A 22384-nucleotide genomic window follows, 5' to 3' on the forward strand; every position below is an offset into this window, starting at 1 on the left:
ATTTTACTTCTAGCTTAGATGTACATCTGGGCAGTGTTAACACTTAAGTCTTTGACTATGCTCTCCCTGACATCTTTGTTGCTGGAATGCCAGATCCAACTCCAGACCAGACAAACTTTGGCATAACAGAATTAAATATCTAGCGGAGTACTAAGGATACCATTTATTTTCAAAATCACTAAAAAACCCAAGCAAAACAGTTTATGGCGATACAGATTTACATAAAAGAGACAGCATATCGAAAAATGTACAATCTATTTCATGTTATTGCACTAACTCTTTTATAATATACAAGGCATATTAAACAGTTTTCATTAAAAGAAGTTTTATTTATATAAATAAAAGTGTAAATATACAATATCATACAATAAGTGTATCAGACTAACACACAAAATCTACCTACAGTGGGATCCCCATTTCTCTCATGAGCTAGTCTACTCTTCATCAATATTTTCACTTGTACATTTACATAACCTAAACATAGAAACAGGTAAACATTCCCATCTGGGAACACTTCCTTCAGAATTTGACAAGAACCACTGCAGAACATTAACCAGGGTTAATTTTAAGTGAGGGTCATTAGGAAATATCAATCCACTTAACAGTTTCTTAATACTTATCTGTCCTCATAATATTTTTTTAGTGAGAAAATGATCAAATGTTCCTCCCTCCCCCCAGTTTAGGCCTAATCTCAGAGTTTTTAATGCAGATGCAGTCCCTACAGAAGCTGGAAAGAGCTTCAAGGTACAAAAAGCTGCAGAATATGCAACGGCAGTATCGCACCGCTCTCATATCCGGGATGTGCACCCTCAGCTGCCCCAGGCCTGGATGCAGCAAAGCCCTCTACCAGACCTTCTCTATCTAGGAGCAAATTTGCCTTGTCTGGTATGCCTTCAGCTCCCTGGTGAAGAAGTGGTGCATAATTTCATCTTGATTTTTTTGGTCTACCAAGATGCAGCTGCAAGTCTCTGGGGAGTCACTTCTCTCCTGGAGTTTGGCCAACACTCTGGTAGGGCAAAGAATCACCACGGGGACTGATATGCAAACAGCAAGGCTGAAAATAGTTGTGAACCTACTGAATACTGATGAACTAATGCAATGTCCTTTGTCATTTTACTGCAACCAGGCTCTCAGAAAAATAACATTTACTTTGCCAGGTGCATAACCAAAGGTTTACTACTACATCTGCTTGGTCTAGCCATCTTGTTTGCAACAAAGCAGACACCCACAGTGCATAAATCCTGGGGTCTTTTTGGGGAATGTCACTCCATATGAGATGTCAGGAAATGCTACTGTAATCATATGAACACTGGTAGCCTCTGTAAAGATGCTTCTTGTTCTTTAATCAAAAAAAAAAAAAAGGTATTTTCAGGAACAGAAACAATCAAGGTTAAATACTATTCTTTTTCTTGCTCTAATGTTAGTAGAGAAGTGTTATCATTCTACCCATAGTAACTATTGTCAGATTTAAAACATTAAACCTATCTTTTAAATTATAGCCACTACCAAATCACACACAAAAAATCCCCATTTCTGTTTGCTGTTACTCAGCCAACACTTATCTACGTGCATGTAAAATAAAATACTGAACAGTATCTGATTACTGAAAAATGAAAGTCTTCTAAATCACTCACAATGAACAGTACCTGCAAATAAGCATCTGAAAATATCCACCACGTATCATCTTAAGACACCTCAAATTAACTTCAATTTACAAAATGAAGACTTTACCTTTGAGCTCACACTGGTTTAGGAGTGAGGGAAACAGACGTCTCCCTGCGATGGAATCTCCAAAATTTTAGACTGCGGACTGAAAAAAAAAAGCCACTTCCTAAAACACAATTGTGATTTACCACATTAAAGTAGCAAAAAGTCAGTACTGCACTTGCACGTATTATACGTATACAGGTATGCATTCACTACGCTGCATTAAATTCCACATGCATTTTATGTATCTATTATACACGCTATTACAGTCGGATTTTGGTCATTCCTGAACAAGGCCTCACCATTCAATTGTCACTGCCAAATGTCTTCTCCCTGTTTTTCAGCAAATACGGAATATTGCAGGGGTAACGTCTTCTATGCCATCACAGGCCTAGAACATCAGTGTGGTCCTCCAGCCCCATGTCTGCATCCTCCTGAAGCCCCTCCCACCACGGAGGTGACTGGAGGCCAGGATCAGTCCTGACAGAGCAGCTGAGCTTTGGGTTCACAGGGGACCCAACTCCACAGTCATCTCACAGCACTGAACCTGAATTAATTTCAACAGAAATCCTGCAGGCAATGGAGCTGTAGGACTATGTACAGTATTGCCTTTCCTGTAACCAAAAGCTGCATCTCTCCCTGGATTCACATGCTAATATCTCACTGAAAAAGAGTTAAATCTATTCATTTTTAGGCAAACGTTGCACAGCTTTTCTGTTCATCTGGTCTCAGGTTGCCTCACAGAACTGAATTTTCCTCTGTGCATCACAAGTTGCAGTCTCATGAAGCTGTCACAAAAATGAACCCAAGCGAGTGCTCCACCAATCTGGAAGGAATTGCTCCAAGCATTGTTGAATAAATATAAATAAACTGAACTATAGTATGTTCTTGGGGTATGGCCAAATGACAAGCCCAGACCTTTTTGTAACAGCTACCCAGTATGTTGGCTCACTATAAAAGTAGGCAGCACTTCAGAGTTGGACTGGTTCCAGGCTGAGAGCTCTTCACCCTGGGCATGTTGGCTGCAAGGAGTCCCCAGCCCAATGTGATGAACAACCTGAGCACTGTGGAACAAACAACTTGTTCTCAGCTGATAAGGACACTGGCCCATTTCCTCCTGTATGTATTTTATGCTGTTTAGCTATCCCAGATGTAGGAAGAGAAATAACAGAGTCTAATCTTTTGCACCCATACATTCTCCTCCCAAGACAGCAGACTATAAAGTAACACTCAGCAGCATGGCCTGCTACTGATACCTCCACTGTGAGTAGAGGTGAGAAAGTCCAAACTAAGCGCCCAGGGCACTGCAATCCTTTCTCTTTTGCTGTATCCAATACCACAGTTTCTCCCATCTACACAAACAGTGTTTGATTTCGCCACCCAGAACCCTCAATATCAGCCCAGTCCTGACGCAGTCGGGCGCACTTGTGTCATCCACACACATCCTCACCCACTCTCACACAAGGAAAAATAAATACTGGACAGGAGAAAACAAAGAAGACCAGTTAAAAGCCACCACAAATACGGCCAGCTCAGATTTAATCTGTTATAATCCCCATTTTTAGATCACCACTTTTCAGCTTGAGTCTTTCAAGTTGGGCAGCCTTAGACCTCTTGTAGACAAATAAAAGCAGCCCAGCTTTCAGACGTATTTAGCGATCGCTGAAGTCTGTGGGATCTGTAAGTGCTCAGCACTTGAAATTATCCCCCTTTTAAAAATATATATATTTTAAAGGTGCCTAACATTAGAAGCCTAAATTTGAAAATTCAGACCCCATCTTTTATCGCCCCCATTTTAATCACAACTAACACCTTGGTGGACAATCACCTATTATTTGGACATGATTTTCTTACAGATTTCTGCTGCATTAATGCCAACTGCTTTCAGATACAAGTTGCATCTAAAAGCAGATTTAGTTGTGGTGGATGCTGTGTTAGTTCATCAATTTTAAGAGGAATTTTCAGCTTTGCAATAAAATGCTCATGTTTTAGGCATAAAAGTTGTGCAAAATTATACTCTTTTTGTCATGCATTTTTAGCAAAACCGCACTTAGAAGAATAAAGTGAGATTGTTCCAGACATTCTCTTATTACAACAACAAAAAAGGACCAGACTCTAAGTAAGTGTCCTGAAGTCTTATTACAGCTAAGTGATATAGTACAGTCTAAAACCCATCCTTGTCAATAGGATGGCAACCAACAAGTTCTACTACCAACACTCTGCAGATACTAAAAATATCAGGGACAGGCACAGTGTTATTTATTTCAATCAAAATACTTTAAATCAAGCCCAGGAGAGGTCTTGAAGTTCCAATAAAACTGCCACATAATACAAAATTGTCTGTAACATTTGGCTTCCTTCATCCCCAATAATTAGGTGAGATTTTATGAAGCTCATCACATGTTTGCTCAGTGGTTCTCCAAGGCTCTTAGCACCTCTCTGTAGAGCATTAAGACACTTCTGTGTGACTTTAGAAACAAAGACAGCTTTTAGACAGTTTTAAATGGTTTGTCTTAGCAAGTGTGATTAGATGTAGTGCTTCCATCATACTGCAGTTCTGTGTTTTCTGATTAGTAACTGAACAGGGCCCTCAGGCACAGATTTAATAATGTTCCAGGCATCGTAATGCATGAGGCCAAGTAATGACTTTCCACTAACAGCAAGAATTTCATCTCCAGTTTCTATGTTTCCAGATTGCTCTGCAGCACCACCTAGAAGCAAAGGGGGAAAAAGTCAGCGTTAGGAAAAAAAAAAAGTGAACCCACCAAAAATGTGCTTTCCACTGTGCTGAACAACAAATAAACCGTTTTTCCAACCATAACAATGTCACTACAAATCGCTTACATTCAGCTCAGCTCTAGCAACCTACTCCATGCTGCACCTCATAGAAAAGGTTATTTTAACCATGATAAATCCTTGTTCTTAGAAAAGCTGTCTGTTTTTGAAGGAAACAACATAAGTACACGAAATATGCTGGATGTCATCTCCATAGCTTTAAGAAAACCTGGTTGCTAAAATAATCATGAAGGTTGTTATGTGTCATGGATGTATTTTCTCAAGTGAAATTTTGACAGGGTAATAAGCAGATCATGCAACAGATTGTAAAACCTGGGATGAACAAACCAAACACAAGTAGCAAACTTAGGAAAAACACACCAGACACAGAAAGCTCCTAGAGAGAGACACGCCCTTCACTGCTGATGAAAGTATGTTTTCTGTAATGATAATTAAACTAACATCAGCCATCACAGGGAGGGGAAAAGGACTGTATGTAAGGATGTAAATGAATGAGCTCAAAAATTAAACATGCCCTTTACCCTAAGAATCACTTTCTAAAGAGGGGAAAACAAACACACACACAAAAACAGATAAGCAGTTCAGGAAACACCTGCTTGATTTTTTTCACTGATGGGAGAACAAATCACTGAAGAGCAATCCTGTAAAAATGCTGTCCACATACAGTTTCATTGAGAGTTTCAGCTTCCTTCAGAAAGTGCTTTATTTTTGGCTAAATATGACTTATGAAAGTCACAGCATAGTTCTGGGATGGGTTTCCTTTCTACATATGGTTCATATAAGTTTAACTACATGCTAACAAAGCATCCAAGATTAGCAGTTTCTGAATACAAACACCACATATTCTTAGCAAAAGCTAGTAGTAATATATATATTAAAAAAAAAACAGACAGACATGGTAAAATTAATAATTGGGCATAAGGGTTGGACTTGATGATCTCCGAGGTCTTTTCCAACCCAGTTGATTCTATGATTCTATAATGCAGGGTGGTGCTTCAGAACCACACTGATTATCTGCACTGTGTGTTTCTTACAAAACAGAACTAGATAAGGCATGAATGTCTCAGGTCATTATACAGATTACTGGCCATTATACAGATTATTGCTGCTGTAATCTAACGTCTAAAATAGTGGACAAGCCCAGGAATGAAATGTATCATATTTAGAAAAGCAGATTGCTCCACAAACATTTACTAGCAGATGCAATCCCTAGCCATTCCCAGAAGTGGGGTTTTTTTCTAAAAAAAAGTGGCAAGAAATGAGGGCCACAAGAAACACCATTGCTTCAAAAACCATTGAATGCAGTAAAATTAAAATGTCTGTACAATGCACGAAAGGAAAACTGGGATAACGACCACTGCATGCTTGTAGTACCTTTAAATATCCTTTTTACAAGCAAGGGCCTATCTCCAGCAATGGAAGCTTTTCCACCATCAAGACTGAATCCCAAGCCAGCAGAGGTTTTCAATAACTCAACGCAGATTACATCATTCATATCCAGGTTTGGATCTGCGATAGAACACACACAGCATTTTGTTATGCAGACAACGGTAAACTGCAAGTTGTGTTTGGTTGGTTTTAGTTTTGCTGCAGTGACCGGGCAATTAAGCATTCAGTTCCTATTCAGACTAGGACACATCACCTCGTTTCTCAGAAGTGAATGTATATTATTGTAGCTGTGAATGGGAGACAGTACAAAGCGCACAGTGACATTTTCATCTTACGTGTTCAACAAAAACATGCCAAGGCAACTTATTTTGACAAAAATTACAGCTAGCAAATTTAGCAAGTACTCTAAATGTCAACAAAATAACTGAAAAAGTACAGAAGTAGTGAGTGGAGAGCATCTTTTTCTTTCATTTGTTCCCAACTGCTTATTAAATGAGCCATTTATTTTTAAATAACAGTAATGAATGAAATGTTACATTAAGCAAACGTTCCATCCTCACATGGAAAAATCTGTAATCACTCACTAGGGTGAATAAGTGTTTCTGGTCTCATATCTATGGATATAATCATCATTTACTGTAGTTTCACCCTGCCTCCTACATAGCAGATATTTTTGAAAAGCAATATTGCTGTAGTTGACATAAAATATGACTTTGCTTAGGACGAAATAAATCTGCAGTTTTGGAAAACAGGACCCTCTTTGCCCTGTGTGAATGTAAAAATTATGCAGTCTGCATTATCACAAATTACTGCTATCGTTATCTCAGACAACTTCAAATATTATCTAAAACATCTGGAGATGTGCTTTGCCTTAAAGGATGGAAATATGTTCTCAATAAGCCAACACTATGTTGTTTATGAGATAATGTTGCCCCCTAGTGCCTGGAGCCAGCAGATATTCTGCATTTGTCAGGGTGCAGAACATAGGGAGTTTAGGGTAGAAAGTGATTCTGAAGTAATTACATATATTATATCCATGGGAGCAATTCCAGAAAGGCTGATCCATTCATTTACAAAGTGCTTTCTATTTTTTTTAAGCTCTGTTACAAAGTTGTAATCATAAAACTCTGTGTAAGCATAAAACAATAGAAACTGCTACAGAAAAAAAGAACCCTCCAAACAGTAATGATTACAGCCAACAGACTAAAAATGAGGGATTGGCAGCTCCATGTCCTGCTTCTGGAGTGGTCTGAGCTGAGCTACCCTTGAAAGCAGGGGAAGCCACCTCCCAGAGACACTGCAGCAGTGCAGGACTGAAGCAGGTCATCCCCCTGCCACAAAGGAGTAGAATACAGACAGGTACTGAAGGGCTTTGGGTCTTAAATCTACAAAAAAAATTCAGAGATCTGTTTGTAACACCCTAGATACTGCTTTCACGTTAAAATGCTGTCTTGTTCCTGAACATTTATCTACTATTCCACTGACACATTTCTGCTTAAACCATTTATCCCTAGTTTCCTATGGGATGTCTGACTTCAATATGGCTAACTTCCATTTACTGTAATAGCAAAATATTTTTTTCTATGTTTTTAGCAGAAACAGTATGAAATCTGCTATTACAAAAACAAGTTCAGCCCCTATGCATAATAAACTGCAGAGCATGAGGTTTTCTTTGAGCCTTTTTGTTTTTTAAATTATTTTTGGTTGTGTGCTTTCTTGCATTTATCCTGTACTGGAAGAATATGTGGAATCACTTACTTCAGTAGAAATTGGATTAGGCCCTAAATTAGGTCTTCTAAGTTTGTGCCTAGTTATGATAATTAAAAAAAAAACAAAACCCAAACTGAATTTAGGCTCCAAAGAGAACAAATAAAATTTAAAGGTAATTTCATTTGCTCCCTTCAATCACATACCGCACAGACACTTTTAATCTAAAACACACGGACATTTTTCCCTTCAGTCTGTTCTGCAGGGGAATCCTTCCAACTGTTCTTGGACAAAGATCATACCTGTTCCTATTTCCATGGAAACATCCTTTCCAGACTCTACACATTTTCTGCCAGTAGCTGATGTCTCAAGTCTGGAGGAATTGTTTGCTTTGTCTTTTTCCTTCTGGATGACAATGACTGCATATTTGTACAGTCTTGCGTGATGAAGAGTATTCAGGACATCCCCATGGACTGAGTTTGCAAGAGATTTGCCATTGATTGACAGAACAAGATCTCCTCGATGAATAGTCCCTTCTCGAGATGCCACTCCCTTTGAAAATACTCTGTGAACCTACAAGAAAGATTTTAACAAGTACGTTTTAACCTCATGACCCCACGTAGCATTCTACAGGCCAAGGTGAACACAGACACCCTACCAAAGTCTCCAGTCAGTGGATATCAAATGCACAACATTTGCTCCAGCGAACATCCTTTAAATGTCAAGGACTAAGTGAATGGACAGAACTGCAATTAGAGATGGGGCAATTCAGAGGAAAAGATGCTATTATTGCATCATCATTTCTAAGCCAAAAATAACCAAGCCCAGCAAGGGAATATGTAATATCACAAATTACTTACGCTTTCACTGAACTCCTCAAAGGCCTTCAATTAACATATTTCAAGTGACACACAGGTTAAATCCACATTCATGCTACAGCAACCACTAACACTGTGGCGTGTGACACCCAATCCCCCCCAGTTCCCACTGACTAGGACAAGCATCCTGTGGTGTTTTCAAACACACACTTCCAGACATCTGTGCACAGAAAGGCTCTGACTTACTGCAGCTGTACAATTGTTCACCTCAATTTGGCTGATCAAATACCATGCAAACAGATGCAGAGGGATGATTTAGTGGCATAAAATGCATTCTTCCAGAGGAAAAAACACTCTATTCAGAGTGGATTAAACTTTGAGTAAAACTCTAGCAAGTTTAGATGTGTGTCATTTACAGAAAGGAACTGACTAAGACTCAAGACTCGGTATTTAAGGACTTGCCTACTAGGCACTGTAATTTTAGCAGTCAGAATATGGTTTCCCATGGAGACAGTTCTACGTCTTCCAGGCAAAGGTTTGAGGCACAAATCCGTGGTCACAATCCTGCATTTTCCTCTAGGAATTTATCCTACTACCCCGACCAACAGTGAGGCATCAGAAGCCTTTTGGCTCCTGTTCCCTCTCATTGTAGGGCCATGCTGAGAGGGGCACCTGCCACAACCTTACAGATCCAAGAAGATAAATTTTCAGCCAGTCTAAGCAGGCATTCAAAGCTGGCATAATAGCTTCAATAATAGAAGTAGACATGCAAATGCAAACAGAAAGTGGAATACAGGAGTCACGTACAAAACATCTGCTGCTTTCCCTCATGTTCTCCTCAGTACCTTGAAGCTCACCCAAGTGTGGGCACAACAGCCCATCTAAGAAGCTCAGCACCCAGTGGCAACCCTAAATCCAGCTGGGATCCAGAATCCCAGTAGACCAAGAACATTAAAATGTTCCCCTTCTGAGGAGCATGCTTTACACACGCTGAACAAAGAGGATCTGTGAAGAGCAGGAGCTGATGCTTCCTTGGTCTCACAGATAACACAATTCAGGAAAAAGACTTCATCAGTTACTCCACCTGAGAGACTTCAAGATCTTATTTTTTAGGCAGAGTCCCAGTCTCCAGGTGAGGAACTCTGCGGGGTGCTACAGTGTTGAGCCCTTCTCTTGCTCACAGCTGCCACTGCAACTGTTTGGGCCAGAGACATAGAACAACTGTATGAGAGAAGTAGATTCCATTCTCTAGACTGTGACCATATTCTAACTTAATGACAGCTTAATACAAAACACATTTACTTATACTGGTCTTGTCTAAAAGCAAAACCCAGAAGACTCCTACAAGGGCTGCTGCAGGTCCCCAAAACTGAGGACATATCCTACTTCTAATCTCAGCATTTAATGGATCTCTCTCTTTCAGGGCAGAATTTAAATGCATATCTTGAGTAAAGAAACTGTCACATGGGAGGACACCAGTTTTCTTGGATTTTTCTGTCTCACTGATCTGTTTTTGAACAGTATCTATGTCACTTTTTACACACCAAGATCACTTAATGGGACACACAGTATCTCTGGTTCAGAATGCTGTATAAGACTTTAAAAAAACCCTAAGAAACACAACCCTCCTTTTTGGTCCACCTACAGGCCTTAATAACACAAAACAAATTTGTGATGTGAATTGCTGAGGTCTCAAAAGATCAGTCTCAGGATTTAAAAAATCACTCAAAAACTCTGCTGCACAGCGTTTACTTTCAAGAGCTGGGAACGAAAGTCTCCTCTAAAAGACTGCATGCTCTGCTACTGCATGAAATGCAGAATTTTATTTACATGCATAAGGTTTAGATTGAGCCCATCCAATTCAGTAACAGACTTTTAAAGATTGTAAACATAATTGGTATCCATCCCCAATAATAAAAATTACACTTCCCAGACACTAATTTCAGTGACAGATGGTATGCTGCCGCCTCTGAGAGACACTGTTTTATGACTGTGAATGACTTGCAGTAAGACTTGACAAATGAGCATTTGATCTAATCACCAACCTGCTTTAAAGTGAGCTTTGTAAAAAGATGACTTGCAGCCATCACTTACCGTGACTGATTTCTGTTCCAAATCTATTCCTCCAGCAACACTAAATCCCAGACCAGCTCCTTCTTCTTTGTGCAAGACTACAAAGTGCGTGTCTTCTTTGCTCTAGCAGAAAAATGGAGGTGCACGGGAAAGGAAAGAAGAAACACAAAACCAAGATCAAGACCAAGTTCCTACACAAATGACACATTACCAGTATCCACAGATTACGGCAGGTGAAAAAAAAACAACTCAAGGTATTGAAACAGAGATATTAAATGTATTTCTCTTCATGCTACAGATGAGTTATCAGTCATCTAGGAGAACTCTGGTGATAGCAAAGTTCCTTCAGTCAGTGCAAGGCTAGAAGGCAAAGTCAAAATTAGGGTAGTGAAATGGCATTAAACCTTGGACAGCCTAATTTTCACAGGCTGTAATCAATTTTGCACTGCTCAATATTTTGCAGTCAAAAGACAATACTTCCCATACACCTTTCTGGACCTTTCTCTTCAGGGAATTATTAATATTTTTTTTATCCCAATTCTCCTTCCTCTGGAAAGGCAGTTACATAGATGTAATGCAGGGCATTTGCATCAACCTCTTTTCAGCAGAGCTGGACAATCTTGCAAGGGGCGGTGGCTACATACTAAAAGCTTGAGAGGGTCAGATGGGACAGCAGAAAAAACTGTTTCACTTGGGAAATAAAAATAAGGAGCCTATTAGTGATCTAGACAGGACTAAGCTGTGCTGTTGTAAAAATGGGAGCATCCAGCACAAAAAGGATTGGTGCAGGATTATACCAGGGCTGAACTTGGTTCTGGACCAGAACAAAGGTGTAAAGCTGATTTATTCAAAGTGATGGCCTGCTGCCAAAATACAGAACTGTAGAATCACTGAATACCCTGAGTTGGAAGGGGCCCACAAGGATCCTCAAAGTCCAACTCCTGGCGCTGCTCAGGACCACCCCAAGAATTCCACCATGTGCCTGAGAGCATTGTCCAAGTACTTCTTGAACTCTGTCAGGCTTAGTGCTGTGATCGCTGCCCTGGGGAGCCTGTTCCAGTGCCCAATCACCCTTGTGTGAAGAATCTTTTCTCTAATACGCAACCTACACCTCACCTAACACAACTTCAGGCCATGCCCTTGGGTTCTGTCACTGGCCACCACAGAGAAGAGATCAGTGCCTGCCCCTCCTCTTCCTCTCAAAAGGAAGTTGTAACTGCAATGAGGTCTTCCCTCAATCTCTTCTTCTCCAGGCTGAACAGATCAAGGGACCTCAGCTGCTCCTCATACAGCTTCCCTCAAGGCCCTTCACCATCTTCGTTGCCCTCCTTTGGATGCTCTCTAACAGCTTTATATCCCTCCTATACTGTGGTTACCAAAACTGCCACAATATTCCAGGGGAGGCTGTCCCACTGCAGAGCAGAGCAAGACAATCCCCTCTCTCGACCAGCTGGCGATGCTGGGCCTGATGCCCCCCAGGACACGGTTGGTCCTCCTGGCTGCCAGGGCACTGCTGGCTGATATGCAGCATTGAATTGATGACATCGCCACCGACCAGGACCCTCAGGTCCCTTTTCGCAGCACTGCTTTCCAGGATCTCATTCCCCAGTCTGCCTGTACATCCAGTGTTGCCCCATCCCAGGTGTAGAATCTGGCACCTGTCTTTGTTAAAATTCATACAGTTGGTGACTGCCCAGCCCTCTAATTTGTCAGGGTCTCTCTGCCTTTTATAGAGTGAACAGCACCTGAATTTGCCATGAGAGAAAAGCAGTCCCATCCAGCAAGTCTGGCACTGTGTCACAGAGACCAGATTTTGTGGTGTGGGGGGAACTGTAAGAAGGAATGTGGGAGCAAAAGGATAGTAACCACCTGCGCACAGAGCATCAGACACAGGGAGCAGAGAGCAGGTTTCTCAGCTTTTCCCCAGGATCCCATTCAATATTAGCAATTTCCAGAAACTGCCAACACTAAAATTAATGGCAAATCATTAGAAACCAACCTCTTAATCTATTTAGCATTAAAAGCCATATTTAGACCACTAAACTCAACACATTGACTCAGCATTTGACTTTTAATTTTGTTTCAAAAGGCACAGGGAACCACAGATTACTAGTAAGTCAAATTCTTGCTCTAACTGCATGTTTTTTGCCAAATAGTGTCTGTAGAAGATTTCCTCCAGTAGAGGCATCTCTGCAATACACAGACCTAATGTCAGAGACTGATGCCACCCTGCTCCAACATCACTGATCCACCAGCACTTGGGAAGAGAAGAGTAGTCAGGGCTGAACATCTTTGTCCACGGTGTTTTGTATATGCTAAGACCCTTCTCACTATGCTCAAGTGAAAACACTGTTATGTCAGGCTAGAAATACTAAAATCAGTTAAGTATCTAGGCTAGCCCCTTTCCAAGTGCAGTGAGGGCAATGGAAACATACACATATCTTTGACTCTTAAGTACTTTAGCAACCCTTTTTATTCTAGAGGTCAGGTTCTTTCCAACCCTTGATACCTCAATTTAATTTGCTTATACTTGGAGAAGGAAAAAAAAAGAAAGTCAGAGATTCAGATGTTAAAGGAGTTATCCACATTATCCATAGACCATATGTCCTGGACCAGTCAACAAGACAGTCTGGATGCTGGGTTCCCATTGCCGAAGCTATGCATTCCCTCCCTCCCTCCCCAGCGCTCAAAGCTGCCCCTTGCCAGCACACATACAATTGGGCACAGAGACCTGGCTATGGATGCTCACTTCTTTACCTGGACACACAATGGGGAAACCAGGCCTCCAGGGTTCACCCCTGTTTAGAATGTTAGCCAAAGATACCAGTCATAGAGACCTAAATAAAATGTTTTTTGGTTTTTTTTTTGTATAAGTAGCACTTATTAAATGCTAACAATAAATTCAGCACTGTTAAGAGCAAAAGATGATGACAAACTCTTCCTGAGGGAGCTCTCAGTCCATATTCAGGCAGTCTATCCCATTTTTCAGCAACTGCATAACTATGAAGAACTGTTCTATTGTACATTCAAAATCCACGATTTGAATAGCATAAAATTTTCCAGCCTATGTGCCATACTAGTCTTAAATATGGATAAGAAACTATGCAGACTAGGAGTGCATTCCAAAAAGCATTCAGTTTTATAAATATTTGAGTTCTCAGGCTTTGAAAAGTGGCATAAATAAATAATCTCTCCAAGACTCCACGCAAAATACTTTAAAGAATGCTTAATTACCTTCAGCCAATTGTACAACCCAATCCTAATTTTATCAGTAAACCTAGAAACCCCTCTTGGCTCACCAAGCTTTGGAGACTTGCATGCTTTAGGTACGCTGTCCTCTGGAAGGAGATAAAGCTGGATATTTTAGGGAGGTCCTTTTCCTCCAAGCCTGTTCTACGTTTGAAATAGCAGTCTTTAAGAATAAGGCTCAAGAATGCTCTAGATGCAGCTCACCCAGCAGTTATGCAGACCAGTTTCCCTTCCAGTACTGTCATTATTTTATCAACTTCTGTTCTGATTTAAAAAGGATGTGCTTGTATCCCACAAACAGAAACACTGAAAACAGTGAAGGAATGTTCTGGCAGTCAGAAGGAGGCCTTCTTTAAAAACCTAGATAATAAAGCAGGTTATCTTGATGCAATAGCAATAGCCAGTTCCCACAAAAGAGAACAAGAAGGTCACAGGTATCTCTTAAAAAACCCACTAGCAACCACTTTCTAGTGTTCCAAGTCACCAATTCACCATTAAACAAAATAAATTCAATTTCTGTGATTGCAGTGTCTAACAAAAGGCTGGTGCTTCCAGGTACAGAGAGAAGTAGACCTTCCCTTGCACAGTGGGGGAAAGGAGTTTGACCAAGATGGTTGGTGGAAAGTTAAATTCTGAAGTGCAATTACTGACAGACCCAGATGGAGGCATACTTCTCCACTTAAAGTAGGTCTATTTATTGTGATTCAAAACTGCCTTTGAACTTTCATATAAAAAAAGTCATTCAAAATTATTATAGGTTTATAGCAGGCATTCAACAATCAGCATTAGTAAAGCTAGCATCAGCTGCAGTTGATAGCAGTAAGCTACCACAGGACTACTGGAGGAGCTTGGAAACTGTTTGGAAAAGATTTTATCTGCCATAAAGAAAACCCTTAAATATCTGCCAATAACCTAGTTTTATCTTCTCGTTTTTACCTTTACTTGTGCTTTGACTTCTTGGAGCACAGTAGCAACATCACATTTTGGTACTACTGCTGACAAAACAGATTGCAGTTTTTGCTGGTCCAGGCTTGAGACAAGTAGCTGATCCAAGCTAAAATTAACATAAAAGATAAAAGAGCTTTATATTTCTCGACTATATAGAAATACATTTCAGGTATACAGTGTAGGTTGCATGAGAATAAATGATAAAGCAGAAATCTTGAAAACTGGTAAGAAATGGGATAACTGGGAGAATGGGAAGGGGCAGAAAAACTCTGAAAATCAGTCCCTGTTCTGTTCCCCTCATCATTCTCCAATGGTTTCAGCAACAGACATTAAAAAAAAAGAGCCACATCTGAAGACTGCTTCTGGCAGGACAACGACCTGTTTGTCACCACAGGCTGTGCTGGCAGCCAGTGCTGCGCAGCCTCCCCTCCACCACTGCTGCTGTTCTGTAATGGGGCCAAAAACCGATCAACACCAGCTAGAGGGGATAAGGAAAAGGAGCACATCTAAGCCAGGATAAAGTGTTTCATCCTGTACTGGAGCACAGCTGCCAACAGACAGCAGCATGGCAGCTCCAAGGCATCAAGAGCATGAATGACACCCTGAATTGTGAGGGGACAGAGGGTTGGGCCACAGCTGAAACGTGCTTTGGGCCAGACCTGGGGCAAAGTGGAAGCTCTGCCTTGGGAAGGGCTTGTGGGGATGAAAATGAAACAGTGGTAGGAAAGCTGACACCAACCTGATGGACCAGCTGTTTTCCCCATCCAGAGAGCTGCCATGGGGCACGTCATCATCCGAGGCAGAACCTGGCGTTCCTGACCCACTGTCCCGGGGGCTGCAGGCACCCATTCCCAACCCGGCCGCCTCCGCAGGGCCGCAGCGGGCTGGTAGAGCTGCTCCGTTCTGGCCAGGTGTGCCAAAGGCTCTGCGGGGCGTGATTTCCAGCTCTGTCTTGAAGCAGGCAGGCTGTGGTGGGCCTGAGAAGCCCTCTCCACACAGCTTGTCCAAGTCGGGCATACTGAGGGCTCTCAGCTCCCGCAGCCTGGAACGGGACAGCAGTGGCCGCCCCAGGCCCCGGCTGCGGCGCACCTGCGAGGCCGAGGGGGGGAAGGCGGCCATGTCTGGCCCAGGGCCACCCTCTTCATTCCTCTGGGGCTTTCTGTGCTCTTTGCCACCCTCAGCCACACGCACGGGCTCTGCGCCGGGGGGAGACTTGGCCGTAGTGCTGGCTGGGCTGGGGCTGCCGCCATAGGAACTCAAGCTGCGCCGCAGCGCCCACGGAGTCTCAGCGGTGCTGGATGGGGTGGTCAACCCACCACAAGACCTCCTGGCGAGGGGCAACCTTGCAGACGAGCATATATCAATGGCCTTCACGAAGGGCCGGTCAAAATTTGCCAGGTTTTCAAAGGATTTGATCCTCTGTTTGACAGAGAAGGATGAAATAGGGTCATGCGGCCAGTTCAGCTCATAGTAGTAGTAATTCCTCCTGAAGCTCCTCAGCTTATCAGCAGTGGGGTAGCTGATGTCACTCGCTGAGGGAGACATGTCATGGACCTTCTGGGCACTTTTGGAGGTGTACGCCTGCTCCTTTCCACTCTGGCTGTTCGGCAGATTCAAGTGAACTACCTTTAACATCCCCTGGGGGTGTTTCTCCCCCACAGTGTGGCCCTGGGGGCCTTGCACAGGATGACCCTCTGTAACATGGCAGTCCTCCTTCAAGTGACCCGATAACTGGGCTGGCATTGAGTAGGTCCTTGTCACAGGTTTTGACAAGCCACAGAGATGTCTGTCTCCAGCAGCATCTGCTTTTGAGAAATACTGCATGGTCCCCATCTCCTCAGTGAGCTGAGGTACTTCTGCGTTCACCTCTTCTGTTTTCTCTAGCAATGGCAGCTGCAAAAATGATGCTGGTGAGGAAGAGGCAGATGAGGAGGAAGAAGGAGATGATGAAGAGGAAAGCTTCACCTCAATGAAAGTGCGCTGGATCTCCTGCCCTTCCAGCTGTTCCTGGTGAACTGAGGGGGACCTCGATGAAGAAGAACAGCCTCCAGTAGATGGTACTACATTTTGCAGATCTAATTGCCTAAGGTCATCTGCACTGTAAATGATCTTGATTGGGTTCAGGCCTGTTTCAGGGTTATCAGTCCTCTCTTTCACATATTCAACTTTTGGTATCCCCTGAGGAGGTGAAGTGACTTTGGATTGACTGTCCCTGGCTCTGAAATCATCTACCTTAGCACTCTTACCCTGACATCCCACAGTAGAAACCTGCTTTTCTTTTGGCTTTCCCCATGTTATCTCCCCACAGCCACATTTCATTTCACCACTTGCTGTTGGGCTGCCAGTGCCATTCAGGAGAGGCAAAAGTGAATCTTCAGAAATGACCAGAGATGGTTTATTTTCTAGCTCTGATTTCAGAGTCCTTGAGGCTGCAGAAATGCTCCTGCCAGGATCTGGATTTGTAGGTGAATAACGGGACAATGGTGGTTTCTTTCCCAGGAGTTTGGGAGACAGCTGTGGAGAAATAGAAGCCCTTTTCTGATCAGCCCCATTCACTTTGGTAGGATTAATACCAGAAGAATCTGAATTTGTCTTTGTTTTACTTTTGATGGTGAACCCTTTTAGCTTTGGTCCTGCTTTGGTCTTCTGATTATTTAAAAGGGTGTCCATTATACTTTTTTGTGCCATTCCCTTAGACTCCTGACAAGATTTTTTCTGTGAGGATGGGCTGTGCGGTACTGCAGCTCCTTTGCAATGATTTGTGCCTGAGTTTTGGACTTTCCCATTTGAAGTCCTTCCTGAAGTCACAGAGTTAATTTTCTCAATTTTCCCTGGCAAGTCATGAGTTGCATTAGCCTTTGGATCTTTAGATCTAGTGGGAAAGGGTGACCTGAGTGATATTCCTCTTGTTGACGATGCATTCATATGATTGCTGTCTGTTTTAGACAAGTTGGACAAACTGCTGGTTTCTTTCTTCACCAGGCAATAACTAACAGCATGATTACAGTCATCAACCACTTCTTCGCTTTCAGATTTGGATCTCCGCTCATCATGATATCCTTCTTTCTCAAGCAAGCTGTTCTCCAAGACACTGACATTTCTAGCAGAGCAAAAGTTTATCTTTTTGCAGTGCAGAGACCCTTCCTCTTCAGTGGATTCACAGCATTTCATATGTCCCTTACTCTTCCCCAAATCCATCTGTTCTTCTGTACGTAAGGCACCATTGTTACAGAAAGAGTAAACTTCAGGGATATTGGCTGAATTCTTTAGGATGTCTTTTTCTGTCAGGAAAACCGAGGAAGGAGAACACAAGGTTGCAGAGGACAGATCTGAACACTGTGAGGGGCATGGAGTGGGACCACTATGATCTTCCAAACCTAGTTTGTTGATGCTTGTCTCCAGTGACCCACACATTGCACAGCCATCAGTTTGCAAAACTTTGCTGCCATAAAGGTGCGGTGGGGACAGTGAGGACGAGTTTGTTCCAGCTGTGAGATGCTGCTCCTGCACAGGCTTTTGCGGCTCATCGTTCGTGCAGCAAATCTCAATTTGCTCCTCATCTGACTCCACTACAGTGCAGGCTGCAGGGACACTCGCAGCAGCACACTGCCCAAGCAACACCTCACTAGCACCATCAAAGGTTTCTGTGACAGACTCTGCGTCCGAGTGAGAATCCTCCGCAGCTCCATACATAGACTTTGGAAATGGGTCACTCCTCTTACCTTCCAGAGAGTTTGCTGCAGGCAACTCGTCCTCATTTAAACTGCTAAAATTCCTAGAATAGTTATTTAAAGAGTTTTTATTCACAGTAAAAAGTTTGCCTGTGTTAATGGAGTCCAACACAGACAGCCCCAAAACTCCTTGTGCGTTCGTTCCGCAATTCACAGTTTTTTCCAGCGGCTCCTCCTTGGCTGCTCGTGGTTCGGACCCGGGGCAGCCTTCGTCGGTGCCGCAGCAGCACATCGTGGTGTACTCATCTCGGAGGGGGCTTTCTGCCCGCGACGGGGTGCGCGGGGCCCTGCTCTCGGGGGCGCCCATCTGGCTGAGCAAGTCGTCGATGTCGGTGACAGGGATGGCAGCGCAGTCCTCCTCGCGGCTGCCTTTCGTGGTACCTCTGTGCACGTCTTTGCTCGCGGCATCAGGCGGCAGTGTTGCTCTCTCCGCCGCGCAGCCGCCGCCAGCGTTTTGCAAACCTGCTCTTTCTCGCTTCCCAGCACTCGGCTCTTCCTCACTTGCAAGGACGCTGTTGACATTGCCCTGATTTTGACTGTCTACCCCTGGAGACAGGATGAGGTTTGTAAATCTGCTGACAGCTGTATCATGATAAAAATAAAAAAGAATAATAAAAAAAAAGAAGCAGCAAAATCCTGTCAGATATAAGTGATACAGAAAACACCAGGTTTTATTACGAAAACAGACACCCACGTAGTCAGGCTACATGTTTTCCTTTTGCTCTGCAATCCTCCCCTTCTCTAATGATGTTTACAACAACTCAAATTAATCATAACCCTGTCTATTTGAGAAGCACACAGAAGGGAGCAATCCACTTATCCAAGGTGAGTAGTCATGATCTGTTTAATTCTCATCTTTGAAACTGCAACAGTCAAACAGCCAACTACCAAAGCGTCAGCGTGCAATAAGTCACGCTGAGCAGCACTGCTTCTCATCACTTGTTTGATCAAAGAAGTCTCCAACAGAGACTCCAGAGAGTACAAAAAGCCCTGACATAGCAAAGGTGAACAGATAACACAGTGACGATCTGTGCATAGAGAAGTTGACTCTGACCCTCTTGGCACTTCTGCAGGTGTTTAATGTGACACGCATGAGTGATGTCATACACACATCAAGGATGTGGGCTTTAAAGCATTTCTGGCACAGACCTTTCCTTGCTTCCAGTACATGTTTAACCCACTCTGGGGCAACCCAACAAGCTCCCTGCACTTTGACACATTGCTGCTGCACTTTGACACATTCCTGCTCACTCATTTCTCCTATCTTCAATTTTCAGCACTTCAAGCTAAGCACCAGATTCCACCTCTCTCCATTGCTTCTGAGACATGCATTCCCATTCAAGCTGCCTTCCAGAGGTCAGTTACTATGACACGAGGCCCAGAAAGTGTATAGAGAAGGAGAGGTTATTCACAGTGTCAGTATCCTTTCCTGCTCATTCAAATGTGCCTGCACATCTCTGTACTTCTTGCACAAACCGGCAGGATTATCCACATCACTGTACTTAAGTATCCACATTAAGAAGTTCTGATTCTCCCGGGAGTCAACAAAGTGAAAGACACCTCAGTAGGGCAATTTGAAGCAGCTGTGTTAGGATTTCAAGTACTGCCCTGCTTCAGCATGCTGGATCACACACTCAAGAGACTCTTTTGTGCCAGTAGGGTATGGCAAGGGGAAGGGTAAAACAGAAGAGATGCCTGATAAAGGAGTGCCAATGTGTCCTTACTCCAATGCTAGCGGTTTGCGAAAGCCACAGCAACCTAAAAAAAACAAGAACAAGACTCTGCCAAGCTTGGAATTCCTTAAAAAAATGACTGGAAGTCATGCATCTGGAAGTACTTCAGGTTTCCAGGTATTAATAGGTACACAAAGAAGATCATAAGCTAGAACAAAGCAAAATATTATATTCTTCCTGAATTTGAAAAGTATGCTTTTCTTTTTCAAACACTCATTTCCACACCACATAATTTGTACAGTCTGTGGGGATTCATAAACTGCTGTAGCAGCATAAATCAGCCCTGAGCAGAAAGTAAGGAGGTATCAAATATTTCAATTCACACTAGAATCCTTTTTGTAAAAAAACATGCAAATAAACATTTTTATAAGAACTTAGTTTTCTTGGGTTTTCTGTTTCATCTTCCTGCACTTTAGAGAATTCTGCTACATGAAAGGGAAAGGAAGAAAGAAATAAAGAAAGAAAGAAAGAAAGAAAGAAAAGAGGCTTTTAGTATCTTATTATTCATTCATAAAAATGTTACTTAAACTTCAGATTTAAGAGAGAGAGACAGATTTGATTACAAAGGGTCAATATATTTAATGAACAGGCACAGCAATAAAACAGGTTGTCAGGACAAGGGTCACTGCTGTTTTAGCTCCCAGTCTGCATGAAACGACTCAGACCTCTGCACATGCTGGCAGGAAGGACATACTCTGTGTGAGAGTTTTGAATGCTTTGCACAGGAGTAGGCTTGCTCCCCCTCATCACTGTGCTAGGGAGGCCCCTTGAAGCCTGGTTTGGTGATGAAATGCTTCGCTTGGCTCACCAGTGCAGACACAATGTCCCCTGCCTTTTTCACTGGATCCATGTGGGAAGCTGTGGTAGCAGAAGGTCAGACGCAGATGATCTAAGGGCATTTTCGTCACTGGTACCCAGAACAAATGGTTCAAAAGCGGAACTACTTTCTCACCTGATGCTGCTTTCTGGATCTCCAGGGTTACGGATGTGGGAAGACACTGCATAAGCAAGCAGATTTCCTCGTACGTCATCTTACTGACGGGGATACTGTTGATGGTGGTAATCTCATCTCCTACAGCCATCTTCCCCATCGATCCCTGACACAATGAGAGATTCAAGGAAATTATAAATACACACCAGAAGCCCTGCCACAGGGGCAAAGATTTCAGGGAAGCAATTAACAGCCTGTGAGTAACATCCCCTATTTTCACATCACCGCAGAGCACAGGTACCACTGCTGTCAGATTGCCAACACATAAATAAAGAGCAGACTGTGCTTCTGCCAGAAGGAGAATTAAAGATCAATCTAAAACAGGAAGGTCAAAAGAGCTGCTGGTTTCTCTGAGACATCAGTATCAGGATGGAGCACATAGCCCTCTTCAGTTAAATTAATTGGGATGAATCAACCCTGGTTTCTTCAGGACTGGTACACTGTGTATCATTTTTGAATGTCATGTATGAACTACATTCCTGGTGGAACTCTCCTAAACAACTAAACCGGACAGAGACTGAAGTCTTGAGGAAAAAGTCTGAGTATGTTTCTACACACTGCACAATAAGTCAGAGAAAAAGGCAGGAACAAAACCCAAATCTCCAGATCTCACAGTCCCATTCTAACTATGCCATATCCCCTCTTACTCTAGTGGCCACTATCAAGATTAAAAATGGTACATCCAGGTTTGTACACCAAAGTTTTCTCCTTCTTCTTTCTTCACTTCTGCACCTAGGTCAGCAATTCTATATCCAGCATGAAGAAAGTATCCCTATGGACATGTATGAGATGCAGAAGAGCGATGTGTTACTAGTACTACTATGGCTCTTGGTAAACCTGGTCAGTACTTAAAGCCTTGTAGTTCCAGACCTGTGTAATACAGGATAACATGCATATAAGATAATAGAGCATAATGAACACTTTTGTCACCAGGATATACTTATTTTGTCTTTTTCTCTGGTAAAACAAATACAAAAACTGCATTCCCTCAAAACGGCAACTGCAAGCGGGGATAAGTCCATCTCAATGGATCTGCATCCCGCCTCTCTTAGTTTTGATCAGCCTGGATGCACTTCTGAATCAGAAACATCTCATTTAGCACCAGCTTCAGAACAATACGGGGTGAGACGCTTTGCCCAGCAAAGACAAAAACCTCACTTGCACTTACTCTCAACAGATCACTTGCTTAATCATCATCATCATCATCATCATCATCATCACCATCATCATCCCTGCAATGGG

General features: G+C 42.7%; 1 protein-coding gene across 3 annotated transcripts in view; it reads right to left on the bottom strand.

The window, feature by feature from the left end:
* Positions 1 to 308: 308 nt before the first annotated feature.
* The window catches only part of PDZD2 (PDZ domain containing 2), a 200767-nt gene continuing 178691 nt past the window's right edge, over positions 309 to 22384 (bottom strand). For all 3 annotated transcript variants that reach the window (XM_027634814.1, XM_027634813.1, XM_027634815.1), the window contains 7 exons: positions 21104 to 21248; positions 15427 to 19000; positions 14676 to 14793; positions 10512 to 10613; positions 7902 to 8172; positions 5878 to 6012; positions 309 to 4418 (listed from right to left, as the gene is read on the bottom strand). In XM_027634814.1, coding sequence (XP_027490615.1) covers positions 4252 to 4418; positions 5878 to 6012; positions 7902 to 8172; positions 10512 to 10613; positions 14676 to 14793; positions 15427 to 19000; positions 21104 to 21248 — 4512 coding nt within the window. In that variant the 3' untranslated portion in view covers positions 309 to 4251. The remainder of the gene's footprint in view (positions 4419 to 5877; positions 6013 to 7901; positions 8173 to 10511; positions 10614 to 14675; positions 14794 to 15426; positions 19001 to 21103; positions 21249 to 22384) is intronic.

Source organism: Corapipo altera, unplaced genomic scaffold, assembly GCF_003945725.1.
Source record: "Corapipo altera isolate COAL_440 unplaced genomic scaffold, ASM394572v1 61411, whole genome shotgun sequence".
NCBI classification, from domain to species: domain Eukaryota; kingdom Metazoa; phylum Chordata; class Aves; order Passeriformes; family Pipridae; genus Corapipo; species Corapipo altera.